General features: G+C 45.4%; 1 protein-coding gene across 3 annotated transcripts in view; it reads left to right on the top strand.

Moving 5' to 3' along the window:
- The window catches only part of RHBDL3 (rhomboid like 3), a 125,036-nt gene that overhangs the window by 72,460 nt on the left and 31,035 nt on the right, over positions 1–21,541 (top strand). For 2 of the 3 annotated variants that reach the window (XM_034790088.1, XM_034790089.1), the window contains 2 exons: positions 19,094–19,318; positions 20,235–20,383. In XM_034790088.1, the coding sequence (XP_034645979.1) occupies positions 19,094–19,318; positions 20,235–20,383 (374 nt within the window). The remainder of the gene's footprint in view (positions 1–19,093; positions 19,319–20,234; positions 20,384–21,541) is intronic. The other variant, XM_034790090.1, reaches the window with a different exon arrangement.

Genomic DNA, 21,541 nt, shown 5'->3' on the forward strand with positions numbered 1-21,541 from the left:
ACAGAGACACAGATGGAAAAGGCCAGGTCTACCGCAGACACTTGCTGGTATAGCCATGTTGATTAGGGCTGTGATTTTGTGCTTTTCCCAGTACAGCTTATTTTGTTCAGGGAACTGGTGTAAGCTATACCCGCAAAAGCACTCTTCTGCAGGTATAAGCTATACCCACAAAGCTTTTCTAGCGCACACTAGGCCTTAGGCTGAAATTACCTTCCTTAGATAAAGCAACAGAGGGTCCTGTGGCACCTTTAAGACTAACAGAGGTGTTGGGAGCATAAGCTTTCGTGGGTAAGAACCTCACTTCTTCAGATGCATCTGAAGAAGTGAGGTTCTTACCCACGAAAGCTTATGCTCCCAACACCTCTGTTAGTCTTAAAGGTGCCACAGGACCCTCTGTTGCTTTATCTAAGGAAGGTAATTTCAGCCTAAGGCCTAGTGTGCGCTAGAAAAGCTTTGTGGGTATAGCTTATACCTGCAGAAGAGTGCTTTTGCGGGTATAGCTTACACCAGTTCCCTGAACAAAATAAGCTGTACTGGGAAAAGCACAAAATCACAGCCCTAATCAACATGGCTATACCAGCAAGTGTCTGCGGTAGACCTGGCCTTTTCCATCTGTGTCTCTGTGTATTGCAGTAGATAAAGTGCAGGTTTAAAAGTCCGGTGGACTTAAGTTCTAGTCCCTGCTGTGCCACAGATATTACTGTGAGAAATGGGCATGTTCCTTCACCTCTCCGGGCCTGATTTCCTGTATGTAAAAGGGCGATGATAGCTACCTACCTCTTCTGTGGCTTGCTTAATATTAGTAACTACTGGCTGAGATCCTCCAGTGGAAGATGTGGCAGAAATACCAGATAGTGTTTCATTGTGTTGTCCCAGCTCTTTGATGAAGAGTGTGGAGAGAAGCTGTGTGGAGCAAGGAGGGCTGGGGGCAACAGCTGTCTCTGGAAGGGACTGGCTATTTCAACACCCTGGGAATGTCAGGCAAGCTCCTGGAAACAGCCCTCAGTGTGATTTACGAAACGCAATACAGTGGGTTCCAAAATAAATAGTTAGCTGTAGCTTTGTAGTAACTTTAAGCTGATGCAGCATCTTTGCTTCGAGCAAAATGTATCCGCTAATTTAAACCAGATCCTTTGTTACCCGGGTCTGGGATCAGTGCCCCCAGTCAGTGTCTAGATTTCAATGGCTTCTCAGAGGAGGCAAATCCTAGCAAAAGGCATTTTTTTAACCTGGTGTCAGCTGTACAATAATAATCAAATCACCCTAATCCGAGATTCACAGGTGCCAGCCATGGGTGCTGAAACTGGGGGTGCTGCTACACCCCCTGGCTTGACATGGTTTCCATCATTTACAGCGTTTACAGTTTGGTTCAATGGCTCTCAGCACGCCTACTATATAAATTGTCCCAGCACTCCTGGCACCAGCATGGTTCCTCCTCTGGAGAAACAGCCCAGCAGCCTTCCTGCTCCCCACCCTTTCTCCTCTGAACTGCCCAGGCCATGCACTGGCAGCCTGCAACACCAACTTGTTCTCTGTGAAAACAAATAAATAAACCAAGCTGAAAAGGCTGGGTAGCATCTGTGGCCTCTGCTCTTCCTGCTCATGCGTGACAGTGACGCATGCCTGGTGGTCATCAGAGAGGGAGAAGGAAAGGCTAGTTTGGGATAGTTCCCTCTTCAATGGAGGGGTGAGGGGGGCGCTGTATCAGAATTTGCTATGAGTAATATATACAGAGATCAGGGCCCTAATGGGCTAGGTGCTCTCCATGCATAATAAGAGAAACCGTCCTTTTCCTGAAGAGCTTCCAGTTTAGACAAGACAGACAAAATGTGGAAGGGGAAAGACAGGTGAAGTGACTCCCCTGAGGTCACACAGTCTAGTTGCTCTAGCAGGCTTTGGGTGCTGTAAAAATAACATTAGCGTAAGACCTGGGGCCCAATTCTGGTATCCAGCTATGTCTGTATGTGAGAAAAGCCCCAGCTAGAAGGAGAACCCCCCCCCCCCCTAGTTCCTCCAAAATCAAATGAGTTGACATTCTGCCAGCTTGCTGTAGCATCTTCCAGCACTGAGCCACAAGACTTAAGGGTCCTGGCCTAAGTGAGCTGTGTGGGCATTTGAACCAAGGCCACCAAGGCCCATGGCTGGCTGGATAGCAGAGCAAAATATTTCTGCCTTGGTAGCATTTCACTGCCCCCGTTCTGCAGGCAAAAATGGAGGGCCAAAATTTGGTTTCTGAAATTTAATGGTTAGTATGCTTTTTAAAATGTGCTGCTCTGGGCAATCTTATGGAAAAGATCCTACGGAATGTAATAGAAAATCACTATTCTGTAGGTTTTATGAATCACCATATAGAATGTAATAGACATCAGTAGCCTGGCTATAGAATTTTATAGGTTTGCTCATAAAACCCATAGAAAAGATCTCATGAAATACTTAATACTATTTTTTTTTAAAGTTTCATAGGCTTTGTTGGTTCAGGCCTTGATTTAACGAAGCACTTAAGCAGCTATTTGACTGGAACTCAATGATATATAAGCATGTATTTAAAAATAAGCATATGCTTAAGTGTTTCCTCGACTGGGGCCATAATCACTCTTAAATTCTATAGGACTTTTTGGTGGACTGGGGAATTTAATGAGGTTTTGTTGGGGTCTTTCCCTTTTGGAAAACTCCTGTAAAACTTAGTAAGGATGAAACCAATAGCGTTAAACTGAAAATAAAAAATAGAGTTCTATTGAAATTACTCTAAAAACATATCAAATTGAATAGAGAATTGTGTCCTTTACTGGATTTTTAAAGCAGTCTCTAGAATTTAATGGAGAGTTATATCCTGGTTACAGAATTCTATCGATTGGTTCCAGAGTTCTATAGATAGATGGCTGCCTTTATGAAATTCTGTCGTGTTTTCCTTCTGGGTTGTAAAAGGCTCTGTGCAGCACGTCGTTTTATAGCCCTTCAAATACATTGTCGTCTTGGAACTTCGTAACCTTTTCCCTCTGCATTTTTTCAGGGTCACGCATTGTTGACAATTGTTCTGTGTACAAAACCTTTTGTTGGCAACTTACGCCACTGAAAGGAACCATAAAAGCAGCCTCTCTGAGCTCTTCTGTTTTCCCCTTCCAGAGATCTTGGTGATAGCCGCACACCCCCGCTATCAGCTGTGTTGCAAATGAAAAGTTCACATTGTTTTGGTTTCTGAAAGGATTTTTCCAAGTTGAACTTTCCACATGTTGTTAGTTTTAAAGGGGTGGGACATGGCTCACGCGGGGGAGCGTTGCAGAGCCAGTAGGCACACATGACCCAGGATCCAAGCTGTGCTGAGAACCTCCTGTAAGATGTGGCATGCTCCCCAGCTCCCACCTCAAGCCACGCTCTAACTACTAACTGCACAGTCTCCCCAGTGCCTTCCGTCTGACCTGCTTTAGAAGCTTTGTATGTATGTACTTACATTTTTCCTAAGATGCTTTCCAAATCACATGGCAAACTCCCCCCCCCCCCCATTACCCTGGTGGTAGCACATTGCTAAGAACAGGGCTCTGTCCTGCCTAGCACTGGTGAACAGTGTGGGTGCTTTAATAGACGTTAATTCCAGAAGGGACTATTACATCATCCAGTCTGAAGTCCTGCCTGAAACAAGCCACAGAATTTAGTCTAGTTACTCCCATATGGAGCCCAATACCTTTGGTTTGACTAAAGCATGTCTTCCAGACAGGCAATGGAGAATCCACCACTTCTCTTGGTAATTTGTTCCCATTGCTAATAACCCCCCACCCCCTTAAAAATTTGTGCCTTATTTCTAACATGAGTTTATCTGGCTTTAACTTGCAGCCTTTGTTTTCTTGTTATGCCTTTCTCCACTAGATTAAAGAGGCCTTTGGTAATCCAATATTTTCTCCCTGTTGTGGTATTTGTACTCTGTAATCAAGCCACCTCTTAATCTTTTTGATCAACACCAGGCCAACTTCCTGGGAATGTTCAGATTGGAAATGGATCAAACCTCGGATCTGAACCCACCCACACACCTCTGGACCAGTTCAGAGGTGTAACTTGACTTGCTTTGGTTCCCACGGGTGTTATTGTGCTTCTGACTCCTGATCCCACCTTCAGTGCATCTTTTCTCATGGAGTGAAATCCTGGTTCTGTTGCTGTTAATTGGCGTTTTGCCATTGACCTCAATGGAGCCAGAATGTCACCCAGAATCTCCGGCATATGCCTGTGCACAGTAGCTTCATATGAGGGATTTTCTTGGGCATTGCAGCAATTGTTTGGGGCAGGCAGGGTTCAGTCGTGAACAACATTAAGAATTGCTGTCGGTGGGCCTGCCATACAGTATCTTGATCTGCTTCACACAAGATCATTGTTCAGTGGTGCAGTGTCCACGGGTGTGTGTGACACTTGGTTATTATACTTAGTCAGACTTGGCTTGAGAATCACCAGCGGGGAAGGGGCTCTGTATCAGTGAAAAGCTGCTAATAAAAAAAGGAGAAAACATTAGATTTAATCTATTGACTTTTTTGGTGGATCAACTATCACCATGATGATTTTATTATCTTTGATGGGATGAGCTTTTAAGGAGTTGCATACCGTATCCCGTCTGCAAGTTAATGGGGAGTGGGGAATGATTTAAGCCCTCTTCTTTTTTTTTTTAAATGGTACTTGGGAATATTTTGTAGCGCAGTCATAAAAAGGCTATAAATCATATCTCCAGTTTCCTACTATCTGGCTTCCTAGGGTCTGTGCTTCTATTTAAATAGGCTGATAGTCTGTATAGAAGGATTATATAAACGTTGCGCTGCACTCACTGGGTGTAATTCGACAGCGCAATAAACCTCAAATCTGTGATTATAGGGGCACTGCCAAGTAAACCCCCAGGTTGCCCAAATGAGTCACGTCTCCAATGAAGTCTTATCCTAGACACTAAAACACCATTCCCTTTCCAGTAACCATTTTACGTATAAAAGACCTTTGCTGTAAAAACTGGAATCTGTATCTTCACAGTTCCCCCCAGTCAGGTGTAATTTCCATTGGGCGGATCTTCTCGTTCTTTCTAACCTGCAAATATTCAGTGTAGAAACCACACAGGTTTTTTAGCCCCGTCTCTTCTCTCCTTTGTGCCCTGTGAGTGATACCTTCTGGAGAAGGGCAGCCTCCTGCACCATCCCTCAACCCAGGTTAGTTATTAACTTCATGGATGACTGCGACAGAATCGGGCCAGATGGCTACAGGAGAGTGATCGAAGGCAGATATATTAGATTAAGCAGGTCCCTTTTCCCTGGGTAAGGTAACGGGCGGTTCCAGAACAATCAGGAACTTGCTGGAACCAATTAAGGCAGGCAGGCTCATTAGGACACCTGGAGCCAATTAAGAAGCTGCTAGAATCAGTTAAGACAGGCAGGCTAATCAGGGCACCTGGTTTAAAAAGGCCCTCACTTCAGTCAGTGAGGGGCATGCAAGGACTGAGGGTGAGAGGGTGTGCTGCTGGAGGACTGAGGTGTACAAATGCTATCTGGCATCAGAAAGAAGATCCTGTGGTGAGAATAAAGAAGGTGTTGGGAGGAGGCCATGGGGAAGTAGCCCAGGGAGTTGTAGCTGTCACACAGCTGTTACAAGAAACACTGTAGACAGCTGTGACCCACAGGGCCCTGGGCTGGAACCCGGAGTAGATGGTGGGCCTGGGTTCCCCCCATCCCTCCCAACTCCCTATTGGATACAGGAGGAGTTGTCATGGATTGTGGGTCCCACCAGAGGGGAAGGTCCCTGGCCTGTCCCATGACCCACTAGGTGGATCAACAGAGACTGCGGAGATTGGTCTCCTTCCATTTCCCCATGCTGAGCAGTGATGAGGTTAGCTGAGTGAATGGCAGGTTTGAGCCACTAGCAAACGTGGCCAAACTGAGGGCTGCTGTGAATCTCTGAGGCGAGCAAATCCGCCAATAAGCGCAAGACCCACCAAGGCAGAGGAGGAACTTTGTCACATGACCTTCAGCTCCACCATGCAAAAGCACTTAAATCACTCCATTTCTCTTTGGCTGTCTTGCTGGCTGGGAATACAGGACTCCTGGGTTCTATTCCTGGCTAACATCCAGAGCTATAGTAGTAAATATTGGGGGTGGAAGGGAAAGAGGAGAAATAGTTTTGGAAGGGGTATAAAACCTCATGTTTCATTTTAAGCCAATCTCTAGCTCTTAGAGGGTAACAGAAGACTTCCTCAAGGGACCGGTGATCCCGCAATTTCCGGCTGCAGGATTTTCTGCACCTTGCTCTGCACATCTGATGCAGTGTGGCAAACTTTGTTCAGCCTCTCACTTCCTGTGCAACCTTGGGCAGGTCATTTAATTGTTCTGTGCTTGGTTTACCAATCTGTAAAGCAGGGCAGATACCCTGCTGGTCAGTGTGTGTGTCACATGCCCCCCTCTGTGCCTAAGCCATAGAGAACATGGGCCTGTTACAACTTTCAGCTTGACAGCCTGACTCTTGAGGTCAAGCTGTAAAGACTCATGCAGTTAGCTCTGGAGGTCCCTGGTTCAGTCCCTGGTGTTGGTCGAGATGGTGTCTGCCACGTAAGTGGGGGCCTGTCCAGGATCCAAACTGTTGGCCTTAAAAACTTGGGATAATCTTCCTCTGTCTGGAGGATGTATATAACCCACTGATCAGTGTGTGTTCCTCGTTCTGCCTAAACTGGAGGAAGTGAGTCCTGCACAGCACAGGGGACAGTGCAACAAACATTGATCAGTGGGTCTCAAATACTGTCCTCCTGGATGGGGTGGGAAGGCATCAGTCACGTGATGGTGAACCTACAGCACTGGGAGATACTTGCGGGGAGAGAGTGCTATTATACTGTTTACTGTAGCACCTACTGGGGGGAATTTTTAAAGACACCAGTGACAAGTAGGCACCCAACCCCTATCGAAACTCACATAATGGGAGTTAATAAAATTCTGTATATGGGGAAGATTTTCCCATTGGCAGTGAGCCCCATTGGTGTGTATATGATGTATGTCCAATACATACAACATAATGCTTAGTGCATGATTCGTATGTTAGGGCCTGTCTGCATTAAGGAAATTTGCACCAACGTGGTTACGCCAATATAGCTACGGCAACACAAACCAATGTAGACACACTGCACCACTGTAAAAGGGGCTTGAACTTACTAGAGCCGGCCTCACTGATGCAAACCTCACATTGCATTAATATGGTGTGTTTTCATTAGGGGGGTTGTGTTTGTGTAACAGTTAATCTGTGTTGGTGCAGTTAATCTGGTGCACATTTCCCTAGCATAGACGGAGCTTAAGGTTGATGGTTGGGGCAGGGGAGGAGGGAGGTATAAAGTGAGGAACATGTTTGTAGTCAATAGTGGTAATTCGTGACAAGCTCTTGTATGCACAAACAGGACAAGATGCCTTGGTCAGGAATAATATGATATCTTGAGGGGGAAAAGCTGAGAAAACATAGCTTCTCTCTATGGCACTTGAAAACCCTGGTTCATTCATGTGAATCCCTTACAGTACTTGTATGCCAAGTTCTTCCTCCTCAAGAAGAGGAGTTCAATGAAGATGCACCACATGCTGACCCATCACAGGGCCCCATCCACATGACCATCCTTAAACAAGTAAATTGTAACAATTTTGTGTGGATTGCTTTCCCATTGGTCCCATCTCAGTAGAATCTTGTCGCATGTCATTGCTGACATACAAAGTGCTGCATGCATCCCATTATATGAGCTGTCATGGGGCCATGCCAGGATTTTGAAATCTAATAACTGGGATACAAGAGGTGCTGTCTGAGCACGCTCAGCTTGTGTGTCATTTTGAGCCCATCTGATACATGGTATATGTAGCAGCAGACGAGAGAATGTTCTCTCCAGTGAAATAGTCTAGCAACTAATCATTACGTTTATTAGAGTGGAACTTGGCATAGGAATTTCCATCCTAAGCCATGATTTCTCAGCTGTTTCAAATCACTTATGGCTGAAACTTGATACACGAGATGTCAAGTTAAATGGCCATTTTAATTTATATATAAATATAATATTATGAAATGGTATAAATACATTTTAAAAACATTCAGTCACTTCAGAAAATTAAATCTGGGCTCTTTTCAGCTCAGATGTCTCCACGCCTCCTTCCCAGCAGCTAAACCAAAAATGAAAGGTCGCAAGTTTCTGGTGTGTCAGTTGGTCTTGGTGTTTTGGAGGGAGAGAGAGAGTTGAATAGAGACATTAGGCTCCCATGCTGCAAACATTGTACACTTGATTAACTTTGAAACCAATGGGAGTACTTATGGTAGTAAAGTTACAAACATGTGTAAGTGTTTGTGGGAGTGGGCCGAAGAGTTGTGTAGAATGTGTTTTCTCTTGCTATATGCCCGTAGCCAGGCTAAGCATTGCTGTAATGTAATTGGCGCCGAAGCCTGTGAAAGCCAGAAGGGGCTAAGCTGTGACTGCTAGAATTTACTGGGAATGCAGTTACTTGTATCCCTCCATTCAGCAGTGTTGAGATGCTTCACCTCTTGTCACTGCCCCATGAGCAACACGATTTACCATCTGAAACTGACTCTCCTAAGTTGGGGGGACATGATGGTCTCAAATATTCATTGATCCAAGGCCAGAAGGGACCACTGTGATCATATAGGCTGTTCTCCCAAGGAACACGAGCCATAGAACTCCCCCAAAATAATAATAATAACTAGTAATCGTTTCCTGAAAAAATCCTTTACATTAGAAATAATATTTGAAGTGTATAAATTCCAAGGTAGGAGAGGAATTATTTGGGTGCAGTTCAAAGGGAATTCACTAGAAGGGGTGGAATTATGTGCTGAAAAGGGAAACATTAGGAGAAGCATTGAGTGAGACCTACCAGCTGGGTAGGTCTCTCTCAAGGGAAGGGTAGATGTTCTAGAGCTTGGGACATTTAAAATTAGTGCAGACAAAGTACTGAACAGGGAACAATCCTGCGCTGGCTGGGAGCGGGACTGGATCATTGATTAGATCTTCTCCATCTGTAATTTCTATGCTTCCTCAAATTAAAAATCCACTGCCAGGTTAGAGAAAAGACCTTAAAGACGACTGGTTTTTCCTCTGTGACAGTGGAGGCTCTCCAGGAAGGTGCTCCTATGTTAATATGAAAAGGAGGAGGATGTGAAGCATATGCGGGAAATGAAATTGATGTTGAGCTGTGTGCTTTGGACAGAGCCTACGCATATCCACTGTAGAGCTTTGTGGAAGTGTGGGATGAGGGAAGGAAATAAGTGTGAATCTTGAAAGCAAAATTCATTAGAAATGCAGCATTTATAAGTAAAGTGGATTGTAAAACTGAATCTGATGGAGGCTTTTAAAAGGCCTCCGTTAACCTCTCATATTAGTGCTTTGTCTCTGGGAGAATCATATGGGGCGGGGAGGCTGAGCAAATTGCCTGTCACAGTATATTGGATTTGTTAAAAGTAGCTGGGGCAAACCTTAAAGTTTAGGCTCAGTGGGCAAAAGTTGATGCTTTTCCAAGACTCTTAGGGGCAGAAAATTGGGCTGAAAGCAGCCTCTTTGTGGTATTTTGGGAATACTCTAAGGGAGTGTGGCCCTCATAAGTCAGGGGACTGGGGCAGCTGCCCCTGCAGAGATCCTTTCTTTGGAAGAGCTGCATTAGTAAATTGCTAGCTGTGAAAGGGAATGCACCAGAGTTGTGATATTAAATGTATATGTCAGAGAGTTCTTTCTCCCTTTTCTCTGGGATGGTCCCCTAAGAGCAGAGCCACTGCTGGTGAGATGTGGGTCTCCTGAACCTCTAAGATTCAGTTTGAGTTTCAGATAAAGGTTCAGAGTGGGAGGGAATATCCTATTTGAGGTGAAGTAGTTCATTGATCCCTAGTTAAAGGGATTTTTCTAATAGATTTCAGCAGAGATGGGAGCCAATGGGCAGGTGTCTATAGGGACGAGAACATTATGGGCCAAAAGACTCCAGCAGCTCCCATTTAGGTACCTAATGAAGTGGGTCTGATTTTTTTCAAAATGCTCAGTACCCAGAAGCTCCCATTACCATTGTGGATCTTGAGAAAAGCTGCCTGTAATCTAATATTTTGATGCTTCTAGATTTTCAAGATCAGTTTGACCCAAAGCTCTTGATCTGAAGTCATGGGGAAAGTTGGTTCTAGATTGGAATGGCGCACTGGCCCCTTCTTACAATGGCTTGAGGGTTTGGACACTCTTGATATTAGAAACAGTTCAGATCCAGATCCAAATGGGCATAGTTAGTCCCTTCTCTAGAATGGACTCAACTCAACACCCCAGATGTTGAGCACTCTGAAAGTGGGGAGACATTCAGAGCTAAACTCTGGACTCTGTTTTGTCTGGGATGTTTATACCAGAAGGAACGCACTTGCCATCAGAGGTGAGCTGTGTGCCTACAGATTCAGAGCTCTGCCATCATTACAGGCCTGTGCCCACTTGGCAGTTTGACAAAGGAGGTTTCTTTCTCCCTTGCATCCTGAATAATAGAGAGCCATTTAGAGGAGACTGAGCCCTAAATGAGTGTGTGGCTTTTGTTCCTTTTTCATATAATGCTTTATATACCCATTTGCCTGCAGCTTTAATATCATGCTCATTAAAGGAGCTGCAGATCAGTTGCACGAAGAGAGGATGGGGTGGCCTGCCCTGTATTTTTGGATCCGCAATAATGTGTGAGCCAACAATGGACTCAGTGTTCTTTCAGCTGGTGATTAAATGCTTGGCTCATAAATACCAATATTATATAACCTCCAAAATCAAGTAAGTAAATTGTGACCATATGGGAAGCTCTGTTTGGGAAGATTGGATTCTTCCAAAGAAAAAAACAGGCTTTTCATCCAGCCTCAGTCCAAGCAAAAATAGTTTCTTAATCTGCTGTTTGTCTGTCTGTCTTTACTGCCCTGGGTCCCAGCCTTCTCAGGGGACTGAACAAGTTCATGAAATTAATGTCTGATCCCAAGTCTTCCCATTTATTTCAGTGGAGTTTGGATCATGTCCTGAGACTTCTGCTGTATCCCCACTCCATGGCCCTGGATATTGGGAGCTCTATTGTGCACTCTATTTTGCACTTGACTGGGCCATGACTATAATCAGGGTCCAGCATGAAGGCTCTTTGTCTCGGGGCCTGATCCGAACAGGGGCTCAGTACACACAACCAGCTCCCTCCAGCAGAAATCAAATGCCCGGCAGTAGGAATCTTGCCATTTTGCATCCTCCCCAAGCCCTGCTCCCCAAGCTTTTCCTTCTGTCTCCCTCCTCCATTGAAAATTGCAGCCCAGTGTCTTTCATCACAATCTGCATCCTTGAAATGCTGTTAAATAATCCTTTCTAGCGCAGCCAGCAACAGCAGAGGAAAGCGACGATAGGTAACGGAGAACAGAACTGTTTACAACTGAGATTTGATAGAGAGACAGGGAGATATCTGTGGCAGTAGCAGCAGGGGAGAGAAGGCTTTCCTACTAGTAGCAGTGAGATTGTAGGAAAAGACTGCTAGATGATGAGCAATGGATGTGGGGACTAAGAAGAGGCAAGGGGCCTGACTCCGCACTGCCCTGCATCTTGTGTGGTCATTTGCTGCCTGTGCTGAATGGATGTAAAGTGCTACTGTTGTGATTTGGTAGCATTGTACACCCACTCCACTGGGGTAAATGGTGACGCACGATGCAAGGCTGTGGGGAATGTGTGTTGGGCTGGAACAAGTCCACACCATGAGCAGGCAAACAAGTTGCACAAAGGCAGGTTCCTAGAATGGTGACACTGCATCAGGCACCTGGGAAGGGATATGCTGCCATTCCCTAGTTCCAGTCAAAGCGGTCAGCTCACCCAGCCCTAGAGAGCCGTACAGCCAAGGGGAGCACCTGTGTACTGGGACACCCAGCCAGGAGAAGTAGTGAGCTGCCACCATCTGCTTGTGTGTGACAGCTCTGGGGAATGCTCCACCAGCAACTCAAGTGCTGCAAACAGACACCCACCTGCCAGAAATGGGCAGCTACCCCATTGTCTCCATTCATCTCTCTGGAGTAGTAGTTTTATACATGGAGAGCTGGGAGAAGATCCATTGGAGAGTGTGTCAAAGAAATATCCTTAGAGAAAGAAGAGATCTGAACGTCCTCTCCTGGGCTCTGTGATGTGCATCTTATGGCGGGGGTGGTGCTGTAAACATTTTCTCCATATTCATTAACTGAGATTCTGGGCCAGACTTATTCCTGGTGTAAAGCCGCTGATTTCAGTGGTGTGACAGCTGGGGTGAATTTGGACCCTCGGTCTGTATCCTGAGCTGTAATCAGCCATTGGAGAGGTGGCACACCACAAACCATCTTCTTACCTTACCAAATCCCTTCCAACATCTGTGTGAGAAGCCAGCAAAGCCTCCAGTTCTTGGAAACCCAGTAGAATGCACTGGAGCAATGCAAGACTCTTCATTTGCAATTGTTTTTATTGATTAAGACCCTGTATGCTGACTATCAGATACATTCTCTTTCAAAGGACTGCGTTTGGCCCTTGCAAGGAGACTGATTCCTTGCCCTATCTACTTTGATCTCATAGCCCTCTGTCTGATTTAACTATAAGTGGGTAATGGCAGAATGCCCAGAGCACTTGGACAGATATCACCTTATCATTCTATAAATCCAAATAAATAAAATTCTGAGGCGTCTCAGCATAATTTATTGGCAACTGGAGTCCATAGACCCAGGACTCCTGTTCTGAGCACAGCCCTTGGTATTAAGACAGAATGTAGAATGATAAGAGAACAAGTCAGCACAGACTTTTCCTAGAGCAAATGATTCAAGAACAAACGCTGCTCACTTTACTCACACAAGTAGTAGTGAAGGAGCTTGCTTGTGTGACTGAGGGGAGCATCTAAGTCTAGTTGATAGGAAAATAGACTCAGAAAATCCTCAACAATTTAAGGATATTCTAGGGTTTTTATCAAGATAATGGAGAATTAGCTCACCAACTGATGTAAAAGATGCTAAATGGATACAGTCCCATTGCTGTGTCCGTTTGAAAGGGCCCAGTTAGCCTCCTGCAGCAGAGTGAATATACTAGAGAGACCAGTTCCTTTACAGGTGTTCTAAAGAAACCTATGTAATGGGGAAACGATCGTTACTCGTTTAATACAGTTTTGCCGGTGCAGTGTGTTTTCTAAAACGCCACATTTCTTTAATGTATCTTTGAAAAAAAAAGTCCCCAGGAAGATTAGATTAAAAATGTTTTTCTTATATGTAACCCATTTAAAGCTAATTGAACCCAAATTAAAGAACACCCTATTCCTCAGGCCAGGTCCAAATGGATACTTCAAAAGCGAGTTAGAATACGGTGTGGAATGGAAATATAACTGCCAGAGAGCTAGAATGACACCGTAAATGTCTGAGAGCCCACTGTCTCTAACCTTTCCTAGCTGGGTAGAGGGGGGCTGTATTTGCTATTTGCACCTGTAGTTGAATTGGTTAGTACATCCCTGTCTATGGTTGGGAGGGAAGAACAGCGGGTGAGAGGGGGGTGCTCATTACTGTACAGGATGGTAACAGAGTTCAGTGCAACTAATCCTCCTTTTTGCTGTTCCTGCATTTGGGCTTTTTATTGCCGGGGTGTGAGGGAGAACATTGAAAGACTAAGGCACAGGTGCTGACTTTTTCCTGGTGGGTGCTCCACCCCCACGCCGCTACGAGGCCCTGCCCTCGCTCTGCCTCTTCCCGCCCCATCCCCTGAGCCTCCCCCCCCCGCCTGCCTCCCTCCCTCCCTTGAGCACCTCCCACCAGTCTCTGGCTGATCCACGGCCAGTCCTGGGACCCGCCAAACAGCTGATCCGTGGCCAGCCCCAGGGGCCGCAGAACCACTGTGGCTTTTTCTGTGGGTACTTGAGCCCCGCAGCACCCACAGAGTCGGTGCCAATGGACTCAGGTACTCTCTGGAGAGATGTCAGGACACTCCCTGAAGGTTTTCACTCTGTCTCATGATGCCAACATTTGCTGCTTTCCAGCAATTACCAATTAAATTTTTTTTTTTGGCGTTTTACCATCCAGATGTGATCAGAAGGATTGAATATGGGAACACCTCGTAGAGCTACGTGAACACAGGTAGCGGTGGGAACAAAAGGGTCTCATCTTTAGTTCCTCTGAGCAAGTAGCTTTGCTAAGAGCTTCCATTTCTGCTTGTGTGTGGAGCTTGTGTTTACCTTCGTCTCCTGAAAAAAAAATGCTGAACTCTCTACTCAATGGTAGCATTCAAAGGCAGTGCAGTCTAGTAATCAGAGGAGGACACTGGGATTCAGGACTCCTGGGTTCTAATTCTGGTTCTACCACTGACTTTGCTGTATTGCCTCCAATCTCCTGTGTGAAAACTGGAGATCCAGTTCCCAGGATGATTGTGGGACTTGGTTCATGCAGGGTGGGATTTGCAAAAGCTCTCTGCATTGTCCAACTCTGACCCTGGGAATCAAGGAGTTTTACCAGAGATTTCAGTAGGAACAGAGTTAGGCCAATGCTGAGAGCTTTATACCACCCTTCCCGTTGTGCTTTGAAATCTTTGGCTGGACAGTGCTATATGATTAATTGGATTAATACTAGTGCACAGCAGGACTTCTGAATTCACATTTCTGTGTTGAATGCAACTGTATCCTTGTCACACTTGGGAATGATATGCCAGTAAAGTAACGATGAAATGAGTCCATATTCCAGAGCTGAATAACAATTGCAAACAAACCATCCATGGCAAAACCAATGCTGGGGCCTCTCATGTTTCCAAACTGACTCCCCGCGCCGCTAATCTCTACAATGGTGATATGTATTGTCAAGAGAGAATGTGATCATTTGCCAAGGGCTGGCGACGCCGCTCAGTTCTAAACTCTAATTATCACTTTCTTTTGTTGAATATGGAAACGATGGTTTTCTGTTGTTGTAGGTTGATGTAACGCAGTGGTAGTGGCGCATATTGCAGTAGCCAGGAAAATAAGTTGTTACCTCTCTCTGCTCAGTAGTGATGTGTTCGCAGCAGCATTTGGGGATTGCTAAGTTTCTCCATACTCAATGGGCAAACGCACACTTTCAGCCTGAATTACTATCTGGTTTTGATTGCAAAAAGAGTGAAGCAAGAGAGAACAGAAGTAAAGTCTCCGTGAGAGGGCGCACACTGACAGTCTGTGTCGCTCTGGACACAAAATAGATGCCTGCTTCTCCAGACAGTAGAGTCCTCAGAATTTTAAATGTGCTTTACCCAGGAAACGGGGATGTCAGCACATCTCTGCCACAGTAATCCATAGCTAAATACACTTCATGAACATTAAGTAAAGACTTATTTGCTGGGTCAGAAATACTGGGTGAGATTCCTGACCACTGCTTCAGCCCCTTTATGCCAAGTAAAAGGGCTGGAGTGGCCTAAAGGGGTTTGAAAAGCCGGGGATCCAGCTGGGAGGAGGATTTCTGCACCACAGAAGCACAGCTGTAAGGATGCCTTCTGAGGACCCTTGGCAAGCTCTGATTTAGGTTGTATTCCAGTTCCAGGTGTGGGACAGGCGGGGTGTATCATAGGCAGAACCACACACACAACCCTACAGAGATTCTGGGCAAATAGGACCCTAGAGCGGTCATTACACGGGAGGCCATACATGAGGTTTGAAGCCAGCTTAGCTCTCCCTCTCTTTGGGCTATCTTTGCCCTCCCCTTACAGGTGCAGCACAGAATCTTGCCCAAGCTGTTGGCTGTCCTATTACATCACCCACATCCTTTTGCTGCACTGTGCATCTTCTACTGAACGCCAGAGATGTTGAATAAGGTTGTTGGCAGTGTGTGTATTTGCTCAGTGTGGTGGCCATGGCCCTTTGATGAACCCATTGACCTGCCTGAGATAGTAAAACTTGGCACCTGCCTTAGTTGGAAACACTAATAAAAAGGGTGGAGAGAAGAAGCAGCAAAGGCTTTGGTCAGTCCACACCACTGCTTGTAGCCATTGGTGTTCTGTGGCACGAGACATGAGAACCGGTTGACATTTCCCCCCGGAAATCTTTTATTCAGTGAAGAGCAGCTGTCTGAGCTAAACCAAAACGTCACCAAAAATAATTCACTTCAAAATTTGTCACTGAAAAATTTTGTCATGAAAACTTTCATTTTGAATTGAAAAATTTTATCTGGATTTTTGAAAATGAAAATAAAAGTTTTTGGAGGGGAAGGGTGGAATTTTTCTCCATTTCCTACTTTGATTCCCCAATGAGAGTGAGGCAGAAATGGAGGGATAGTAAGAAAAGGAGAGAGAGGTTGAGGAGAGAAAGGAGCTCCCCCCATCCCCACCCCAATTGTACAAGCATGGTAATGAAAGTGCAGCGACTGTGATGCTGGATCTCAGGGAGTGTGCACAAGGCTCAAAAAACCATGCCAGGCTACTAGATGGTCACCCAAAATGGCCCAGTGCTCTGCATCACAGCAATTAAATCCATGTTGCTCACTGCAATGATCAGCGTGTTTGAAGCAGCTTGGAACAATTACCCAACAGCCTACATGTGCCTGAAAGCACAAGGTTCAGACTTTGCCATCTTGAGGATGTTAGTCAAAAACAAAGTGATCCAAGAACCCAGAGAGGCCAGTGCTGTTGTACTGTGTTTCTTTTGTTCAGCCCTGGCACTGTGCTGGAGCAGATGTTTTTGGATTATGAGGCTGCGAAAATGTAGTAAGTTAGGGGAAAGGTCCACAGCTTGGCTTTTGGCTAGCGCACAGTGCTTTCTTCCCGCTTGTAAGGTAAGGAGAGGGGGTGAGTTCTGCTGCACTTCGATTATGCGGGAATGTAATACTCAAGCGGTTGTAATTGCTTTGAAGGCAGGGAGCACACCCAGTTTATTGTCAGCAGCTTATCACACAAGAATTAAAGTTACAATGCAGAATAAGATCCAGGTGTCTCCCTTAAAAGAGCCTTTTTTCCAGCTGTAGTAGCGTAGCCTGGATGCTGACAGCCATACGTGCGTTGTCTGTGCTGAGTGTTAGACTAGCATTTGTGTGATTTTTCTTTTTCGTTCCAGTTTTTGTAAATGCATTTTGATTGCTGGTGAGTGGTGCTAGCTTGACAGTCCTCCACTGTGGCCACAGAACAGGCCTCAGAGTGGGCAGTAGAAGTGCATGCCTCCCCAATACAATGCCCTACTGACATGCCACGAACCTGCCTGGGAGGGGACCCAGTTAGGGCTGTGAAGGTAATTCAGTCTCACCGGCCCGTTTTGTCCTCAGCCTGTCTGCTGGTAGTTTTTGAGATGTGACACCTGTTCACTCAGAACTGGAAGGAGTCCATCAAATACACCTCACTGCATATGTAGCCGGCTCATGAGACAGTTCATGGTGTCCGACACCATCAGGTGGTCCAGAGCTGGGCCGGCTCCAGGCACTAGCGAAGGAAGCAGGTGCTTGGGGCAGCCAATGGAAAGGGGCGGCACATCCAGGTCTTCGGTGGCAGATCCCTCAGTGCCTCTTGGAGCGAAGGACCGCTGCCGAATTGCCGCCGAAGAATGAAGTGGCGCGGTACAGCTGCCACCGAAGTGCCGCCGATCACGCCGATTTCGGCTTTATCTCTTTTTTTTTTTTCTTTCCACTTTGCCGCTTGGGGCGGCAAAAAGCTGGAGCCGGCCCTGGTCCAGAGACATCTACATGGAGCACATCACGGGACACCGTCAGTATTAGGACGAGTAAACGAGAACACCAGTCAGGGAAATAACCCACTTCCTTCCCTGACAAACCAAGGGACTCACCCCGCCCATGTACCTATTCACTACACCAATACTGACTTAGACTCTAAATACATTCTGTGGATGGCATACCCGAGATCACTTATTCACTGACGCTTTAAAAACTCCCGCACTCCAATCTGGGTTTATGCTGGTTATGTACTATGTATGTCTCTTGTGAACCTTGTAACTGATACTTGTAATCTCTCATAACTCAAGCCTGACCCCAGATGTACAGTACCTTCCTTCTTAACCTGTGTAAACTTGATTTTAAACATTAGCTTTAATAAAAGTTTGTATATTTGTCAGTGTAAAAGCCTGATTAATGCAAAATCCACTCCCCCACGAGCTTGCTCATCCACAAATGTTTTCACTTTCTAATCCCACAGAACCAAGGGTTCATCCAGAGAGAAAACTAGGCATATTATATAGCAGCTATGTGATGCTTCTGTGCAACAGGTTTGTTTGACATACAGGCCAATTATCCCTTTGCCAGGTATTTAGGGCCTGATTTTTAAGACAAGTTAGACACAAAATTCCATATGCCTAATTGGTGAGTGCAAGTGCTTTTATTGTGCATGCAAATAGGGAAATTGTGTGCTCAAAAAGATAATAAGTTAATGCTGTACATATTCAATCATGGTAATTGCATATGCAAATTAGTCATGCAGTTGTAAGCCCAAACTGTCTGAAAATCTGCCCCTCTATTTGTTATAGTGACAATTAAAAAACAAACAAACATTGCAAACTTATAATAGCTGGGATTCTCTAAATATTAGTTAAATCTGTTGTCTACTGTAGCTAATGTGATCATTTTGGTACACAATACAAGTTTAGCATTTTCCCTTTGAAACTTTGTGTAAAACCTGCACTAGCACCAACTGCTGCAAATTAGGAACACAGTTGTTAGTGATGTGGTGCCATAAATGTACATGTCATTTACAACAGAGAAAATGCATGTCCTGAAGAGCTGGAAAGGTGTGAGTGTGTGGATCACAGGTTGAACCACAGTACGAATGTTTCATGATCAGGTGGGTTTTCATGAGATTTCTGAAGGTAGAAATGGAGGATGCTCAATGTATGTTAATTGACAGCTAAAAAGGGAAGTAAGTCAAGAGATAGATAAGGGAGCAGGCCATCGGGAGTGGGAAGGGATATCGGACTTTCTGACAATCAAAGGGAGTTCATATTGCCCCGGTCAGGCGGAACTCACTGCCTCATGATAGTCACAGACTGATCTTCAGGATCCCGCTGCTCCAGCCTGGTAACACTCCCCACGGACAGTCACACTGGGCCTAGGCTTGCATGGTCCCAGCTTGGTAGTACTCCCACCTGAGAAGTTGCACTGGCCCATGGTTTGGGCTCATGTTTTTTCCCTTTTCTCTTTTCAGATGAGCAACAAAAGGTCCAATAGCTTCCGCCAAGCCATTCTGCAGGGGAACAGGAGGCTGTGCAGCAAGGCACTGCTGGAGGAGTCAGGACTAAGCCTGTCCCAGAGGCTAATTCGACACGTTGCGTATGAGACCCTGCCACGCGAGATAGACCGGAAGTGGTACTACGACAGTTACACCTGCTGTCCTCCACCCTGGTTCATGATTGCCATCACCATTGTAGAGGCAGGTATCTTACTGCGCCGCTCCTGGAAACCCCTCCCAGAGCACGAGCAAGTGTGGGGAGACTTTTACCTCACACGTACAGACCATGGCTCTGCCAACATGCCTGCTTCTCTTGAACCCGTATTGCCCCTGGGGCCACACTCGGTGCTCATTTGGTGATCTGCGTGAATAGGCCGTAGAATGAAATCAACACATTCACTTTCACATTTAAATTGGAGATTTGCAGAAGTCTAGGTCATTCATCTGCTGCTTCCCACTGCATGAGCTTCTGGTGTGGTACCTCAGTACGGCTTTCAAGTTCTGCTTAAGTTAGTTGTCAATGGGCCACTAGGCAAAGGGTGGAGCCAGTGGTCCAGTCATCTGGTTGGAAAACCTAAAACCTCTTGTCCCTTTGGTCCAAATCCCCTTTAGCCTTTGAGCTAGATAAATTTGGTTTCTAAGGAGTTTACTCCATCCGGGGATCTTTAGAAGACCATACAAAGCAAGGTTCTGCATGGATGCTAAAGACTCTGGTACCTTTCATAAGGGATAGGTGCTTGCCTTATCATTCTTCAATAAAACATGTCCCTACCCCTCAGGTTTCCTCACTTCCCTGCTTGTGGTGACTGCATTTCAGTGGTGCTGTCCAGCTGCAGTTTGTCAGGTGCTTTTGGGTCCTTTGCAGTGAAAGGTTGTATGTAGATTTAAAATAATTTTGTTTTTGAGAGTTTTTTTAAATGTATCTTAATTGTAGTTTGTTAGTTCCTCAGAGCAGGAATCTTGTAATCATGTATGTTTGTAAATGGCTAGTACGCTTTAGTGCTGTCTAAGCATGTAATAGCTGGGGGAACCTATTGCGCAATTTGGATGTTGGATTGTAGTTTATTTCAGTGGAGAGATGGTGTTCATTAACTGAAGACTCTCCCTGCTTTTCTAGGTTGCCTTTTTTCTTTACAACGGAGTGGTATTAGACAGATTTGTGCTGCAAGTCACCCATCCTTTATACCTGAAGAACTCATTAGTGTATCATCCTCAGCTCCGTGCTCAGGCTTGGAGGTACCTAACCTACATATTCATGCATGCCGGGTGAGTACTTCACAAATTTCAGAGGTTCCCCACAGCTGAGTTTCCAGAGAGAGAGAGATTGACTTGAAACAGTTCAGAATTGGATTTTATAAAAGATTTTTCAGTTGCAAACGGCCATGCTGTGAAGTAGAACAAATCGCATGCCGTTGAGGGACATGGTAAAATATTGGGCTGTTGTTCAGATGGGATACCTTCAAAGTCTTAGTACTGGAGGAAATGGTACTAGTGATTCGATAGGTGGTGCTAGTCTCTCACTACTGAGCCAGTGACCCCAATATACATATTTGGGGCTATGTAGCTTTGCGCTTTCCCAACTGTCCATTTGCCCAATTTCCCCCAAGTACAACTCGGTGGATAATGGAGAAGAAAACTGCAAAAATGTAGCTGAATTTTATACCAAATTTGCCACATTTGGCTGTGAGATGAAATCTGGTCTTATGGGTAAAGAAATGGACTGGGATTGAAGAGGTCTGCGTTCTAGTCCTGACTCTGCCACAGACAGCCTGTGTGAGTTGCTTAATCCCTCTGTGCCTATAATATATAATTACTTAATAATATTTTGCTATCTTATTGTATTTGGTGGCACCTAGAGGCCCCAAATCAAGATCGGAGTCTCATTTTGCTAGGCGCTGTACAAACACACAGGATGAGACAATTCTTGCCCTGAAGAGGCAACAAGACAGACAGTCAGAGGGGAAACTGAGGCACAGAATGAAGGGACTTGCCCAAAGTTACACAAGAAGTCTGCAAGCCCAGCTGGGAACAGAATCCCTATTCCCTGCCAGTGTCTCATTCCCTGGACCTCTCTACCCCACAGGAGTTTATGAGGCTTGCTTAATTGGTATTTTTGAAGTGCTCAGATGCCATAGTGATGAATGAGCACCACAGAAGAGCCTGTAAACGGCTGAAATGTCCATGCTGCTTTTGTGTGTATGTGCATGCGCCAGTGATCTCTATCTTTGCAAATGGCTGGATAGATAAGTTGTGGTTTTCCCCTAAATTTTTCACTGGAAAAATCACTGTGACAAACTTCTCTGCAATAGTTTATAATTTGAACCTTACAAGGAAATGGCTAGAGACTCTTCCTTTCTCCCCCTCCCCCACTTAAGGGAAAGATTAGATTTCCATTCGTCAGTGGTGCCCATTAAAATGTTGAAA

This window comes from Trachemys scripta, chromosome 14, assembly GCF_013100865.1.
Source record: "Trachemys scripta elegans isolate TJP31775 chromosome 14, CAS_Tse_1.0, whole genome shotgun sequence".
Lineage (NCBI taxonomy): Eukaryota > Metazoa > Chordata > Testudines > Emydidae > Trachemys > Trachemys scripta.